Genomic DNA, 6,000 nt, shown 5'->3' on the forward strand with positions numbered 1-6,000 from the left:
TAATAATAATAATAATACATGAATCATTTAATAGTACATGGGCCTTATCTTCCTCACACACAAACTATTAAAATGCCTTGAATAGTATGTCTTAGGCATAAGCCAAAATTTTTGCATGTAACTAACTGTATAAGGCAGTAATATCGACTGCTGTATTGGGTAGCATGTCTGCTCTTTCGATCTTTGTAAACAGTAGTTAGATTCTCCTCATCCTTACCACTGCAATGGTAGCTACAATATTGTATATTGCATGCCCATATCCTGCTGACCTGTTCCAGCATTATGGGAATTGCAACATTCAACTGCTTACAATATTTATATACTTGCACAGAACAATAATAAAACTCCACTAATTATAGCTATAGCAAACTAATATCACTTGCAAACTCTTTTTTGATTTGTTCCAACACAGCTGGATTAGTCAAGACATCGACCACAGTCATGGACATTGCTTTAGCAGCAATCAGCGTGTGCTGGTGAGCTTCTGATGTATTAGTTATAGCAGTGAACTCTCTTGTGTGATTAACTTGTGAGCCATCGCCAATTTTGTACATGGGATGGATGGATGGAACAACATAAGATACATTTCCCATGTCAGTTGAGCCAAATGGCACATCTTTCTTTGCAAAAACAATACCTAAATGTTTAGCATTAGTTTCATACAAGTTAGATAGTGTGAGATTGCTGGCAAGGTCTTCATAAAAAGGAGCTGTTTCACTCACTTCAACAGTACAACCAGTAGCCTTAGCAGCAGCTTCATAACAAGCCATTACTTTGCTATACAAGTCCTTGACTTCACTTCTGGTTGGAGCTCGCAAGTAATACTCCATTTTGGTCAACTCAGGGATGATGTTAGGTTTGGCCCCTCCATTAGTAATAATACCGTGTACCCTCCAAGTTGGTTTCATCTGCTGTCTTAACATGGAGATGCTATTGTAGGTTATCACTGCAGCATCTAGCGCATTTACTCCCTCCCATGGAAAAGCTGCTGCATGTGCTGCCTTCCCATGAAATATTATTTCCAATGTCATGATAGCCAGGGCTGTGGGCATTGCATGGTTAGAGGGGCAAGGATGAACCATCATGGCCACATCGATACTCTCAAATGCACCTTTTTCAATAAGGTTGATTTTACCACCACCTCCTTCTTCGGCTGGTGTTCCCATAATAGTTAACAACCCTTTGGGAGCGCCATGTGTCTTCAATACGGCTTTTATGCCTAGGGCGGCCGCTATCCCCGCCTCCGCAATTAAGTTGTGGCCGCACGCGTGACCAATCTCTGGCAAAGCATCATATTCACAAATCACACAGACGTTAGGTCCTGTACTGTCACCAAATGTAGCCCTAAATGCTGTCTGTATTCCCAGGTATGATCTCTCCACGTGGAACCCTTTGCCCTCCAAGAAATTCGTCAAAAGTGCGTGAGCTTTGTGCTCCTTGAAGTCTAGCTCAGGATTATTCCATATTTCCTCACTGACTTTCCTTAACTCCTCGGAATATGTTTCGATTTCTGCAATAGCTCTAGCTTTCAAATTCGAATGCAACTCTTCCATGTGACTGTCTGTCATGCCAAGTGCCGGTGCCAATCAGTGATATATATATAGTACTTGTTTTGTTAGAGGGTGTGTCCACTTTTTCAAGTGGTCTGGTGGCGTTTGAGTGGTGGGATAGAGTGTGACATACCTACATGTTAACAAATATCAACACCTCACAGGATCATAGCTATTTGGTGCCTATAAGGAGTCACACATGCATGGCATTAGAATACTGATATACTCTAAAACGGTACTATGATGTTTGATCTTGATCTTTGACTTTGACCAGTGTCTGGAAATATCTAAAATAGATCTGCCTCTGTAAGGCTTTCATATGACAGAACAATTATTTATTTAACCAATGCATAATTGCATATGGATGCTGGTAGCTAGCTGTTGAAATTGAATAATGAATGCTGTAAGCTTAATAGTTTGTATGCTTACCTTGTGGTTGTGGTGAGATATTCCCTGCAGTCTTACAGTAGTCATGCAGGAGAGGCAAATATCTATAGGATGTACATAGTCAATTAAGTGGGGGCTAAAAAGGGGCTAGTTGTGGATAGCTGTAAATGACTTTTGGCTAGCTGTAAATGTTGATTGGGCTAGTTGTAAAATTTACACAAAAAAGCCAGCTGCTCCACACAAACTGAAAGTATAAACCCAAAGTTGTATATGCTTTACATGTTCTACATCTTAACTCTTTACTACAGGGATTTGACCTCAAGATCCAATCTTGAGATAGCCTTTTTTTTAAATTTTCTATTCTGTGGTCTATACTCTTTGATTAAAAATTACCTGTCTAATATAAAAATCCATTAAAACAATGACTACATGTACATAATTATATGCAGTACATAGTTTTAAAAATAATAATTTTGTCCCTGCCATCAGTTTGCTGATTTATACTTTCAGATTTCCCAATATTTCTCTGAAATTGCTTCCATATTCAGTCTTGACATGCTTGCATTTCAAAAATTTCCCTGGAGATTGGAACATGCCCCAAACCCCACTAGTTAGTCAGAAATCCCTACAGTTTTCCTCTTTATACTGGCACTTTGTCACACTTACTTTAACTGTTTGGACAATCATGACAATATACAGCACAAAAAGTAATTACATCTAATTACTATGTGTACCCTCCCCCAGGTTCAGTGGGGCTATAGTTGTAAAAATAGTATTTTTAGCCACTGCAATTAAGTAAGTTTGAATCAACTAAATTAAGTGTAGAACAATATATACATGAACATGTACGGCACTTCACCATGTAGAACTATACAGGTGGTATGATGGATTGTTATAAGCAAGAGTTAATAATAGGCAAGAGTTTAACTCTTGGTATAAGGGACTGGATTTGTGGAAAACATCAGAGAAATGAACTTCAATACCATCTTACGTGCATATTTTATCCCAGTCTGCATTCTACTGTTGCTTCCAGACTTGGAGTGTATGACTGTTGTGTTTGTTCTTGTTAGCAGACTGAAACCACAAAACAAAATTTTAACATACCAAAAGGACCAAATTATAAGCTAAAAGTTAGTAAGAAAGTTTTTCTTAGAGTTTCAATGTGAAGATTCTGACTAAAACTCAAATTCGATCGTAAAATATCCGTGGAGTCATAATTCCATCTAATTTATCGTGATCATTGTATGATATTGTTTCTGCTACTGCATGTGCTAAAGCTAAACAATCATTTAGCTATCTGCATCATTTATAGTTTGTGAGGAGCTAGCTACATACCACAGATACAAAATCTGTAGCTTACAATGTTTTTATAGTGAGACCATTGCTCAGCAGTTGATCATGAGAACGCCTGTCAAGTGTGGAGTCCTCAGACTGTCATACTGCTTTTGACTGTTTTAGAGGCTGGACATGCAATGTCATGCTGCTATGTAGGTGCATATGGAGAGTAAATCATCTTGACAAAGTTGAAGTTGTAACGTCTGTAATTGTTGTAACTATCTGTCTGTGTCTGTGTCATTATCATCTTTTATGACTAGTAACCATCCATCCTGTGCAAGAATGAACTTATGAACTGACCGACTATTCTTCCACCGATTCTCTTTTACGTGATTACTGTCTTTTTGTGGAGCAATGTGTCAATTGATATACTTACTATCAAATCTGTGCACATGATTTCTTTTTGTCATGCCACTTATCGTCTGTTTTGTACGTGTGTATGTAACTGTACTACCCATTGTGTTTTGTTTTGTACCTAGTTTGTACTGTGTCTGCCTTTTGGTTTGTTGGGAGCCAGTCAGTGCCCTTGCAAAGGTTATGTCATTTGGTGCACCCAGTCTTTGATAAAGAGCTGCTTAATAAATAAATTAGCTACCTCACAAATGTGACCCTATGGACTTCTACAGTATGGGAAGTGCAGTTGTAACTGAAGTTGTGCATGTATACACTTTCATAGAATGTGTTAACATCACTACTATTTTTATTCTTTAACTTGTAGCTCACCCCTATTGCAGACATTGTATTATCATGATGGTGGCAATCAATCAAGTTTGTCAGCCAGCATTGTTATGCATTCATAATAGCTATCTATCCCTCTACTACAAGCTTGCTGGCTGTACATTAGACAAGGTGGGGAACTGAACTTATCCCTGTCACTTATACCTTAGTTTCTGAAGGCAACATAGCAAAGTGGATAGAGCATCGATCAACTGATGTTCCCTGATGTCTGGTTCCTAATATCCACTTTACCTACCATTGGCCTGGTAAATTCCCAATTGTATACTCATCTCGCTTAGTGACATTGGAATCATTCAATGCAAGACAAAACCGACCCTTCCTGTTTACAATTTATGAGCATTGCCTGCCATAGTATCATAGCAATTGTTGTTAAGCAACAGAAATGTACAAAATGGCTACTGCAGAGACTAATCACACTTAGAAACTGTTGCCTAGAAACTATTACTACGGTGCCAAAGTGATGTTAATCTTAGCAATGGAGTAACCATTCTAAACAATCAGACTGTTGCTATGCTATGAGGCATCTATCACTATGGTAAATTGGTAGTGATCATGCCAGGCTTAAGGTGTGTGCTATATTAGGGTGTATTATGTCCCTGTAATAATGAGCTATCTAGCTTTCTGCTGTTAGCAGATGACATATGGTGCTTAGAGTTGGTAACAACTGACAGTTCAAACAAAATGATTAGAAACCAATACCAAATCTACTCTACTGAGAGGTTAGCTAGGTGAAATAGTATAACAAACTAACACTTGCATAATAACTGGGGAGATCAGCATAAAGCGTGTAAGATGGTAGATCTATCTTAAATCCATTAACAAAGACCTGAAGAACAGAATTGTGGAGCCATGTGTATCTCCCCTAGTGATCTAGTGCAGTGGAGCAACCTGTTAGAATATGATTAAATGTAGGCTAGGATGGGTGGCAAAGTGTACATTTCAGACTAACAATGATATTCCATCTTGCCAGATTCTTTGGAGTTGGCAACATATCACACCAGCACGTAATAGGAAAGACAATTGTTTCTCAGGAAGTCCATACATTAGCTTCCTCTATATTAGACAACTTGTTCCAGGGCAACTATATCCAAGAATCTATTTTGACCAGACAGGAGATTCAAGTTTGGTATTCCAGTAACTAGTGTGAGTGGAACACAAATTGTTATCCTTAAATGTGGCAGAGTACTAGTGAATGTTGGCTACAGATAACTTAACAGCAGACAAAGAATCAAAAGCATCATAAGATACATCTTGCCGGGCTGAATAGAGTGATGTAATTTAACAATCATCAGATCCACAGAATGTTCCATTTCCAAAATGTATGACAGCTTTGCTGAGTGCTGGAAGAAAGTTAAAAAGGCAGATCTAACACATCTGGATGGAAAACAGTTTCAGCTGTACAATTGTGAGGGAGATTCAGCCATTGTAACTTTAGCATCAAAGATTGAGCTGAGGCAATGGATGACACAGAAAGCCTCTCCACGGCTACATGAAAATGGAGAATGGAGGTCAAAAAGTTCTTAAGAATCCTCACTTTACATTCAGAATCTCCTCTAATAGAACAGTTCTCAATATTTCGTAGGTATAACAAAATTTGCTGTTTCAGATTGTTGGAGGCTAATTACGGGTGGCTATGAATGAAGTACCAATGGTTTTGTCCAGAATTAATATTGCAGGTGTTGATAGTAAGTCCATCAAACATTGAAAACTGAGTGGACGATACGATATGGCATTCATTAAAAGTATATGAGACACAAACTTGGCAGGCTGAAATTCAAAACAAAGGTGTCCTGCTTTTAACACCAATAATGCAAGAGCCTGTTGATGAGAGTTAACACAGAGTTGTACTTCTGTGTCAGGGTATACTGTCTTCCATTTAAATGTCTGCCGGCATGTATACCTTGGTGAAATTGATCATTGCTGCTGCATGGCTTGCACTAGCACATGTAGACTTAAATTGAAATTGAACATAGCATAACATTGCTCCTTA

The 6,000-nt window shown here is 38.4% G+C and overlaps 1 protein-coding gene across 1 annotated transcript; it reads right to left on the reverse strand.

Moving 5' to 3' along the window:
- Nucleotides 1-350: 350 nt before the first annotated feature.
- LOC136262834 (xaa-Arg dipeptidase-like) lies at nucleotides 351-1,566 on the reverse strand. Its single transcript, XM_066057245.1, has one exon. The coding sequence runs from the start codon at nucleotides 1,551-1,553 to the stop codon at nucleotides 360-362; it is 1,194 nt and encodes a 397-aa protein (XP_065913317.1). The 5' UTR covers nucleotides 1,554-1,566; the 3' UTR covers nucleotides 351-359.
- Between the last annotated feature and the right edge of the window lie 4,434 nt (nucleotides 1,567-6,000).

This window comes from Dysidea avara, chromosome 8 (genome assembly GCF_963678975.1).
Source record: "Dysidea avara chromosome 8, odDysAvar1.4, whole genome shotgun sequence".
In the NCBI taxonomy this organism is placed as follows: Eukaryota; Metazoa; Porifera; class Demospongiae; order Dictyoceratida; family Dysideidae; genus Dysidea; species Dysidea avara.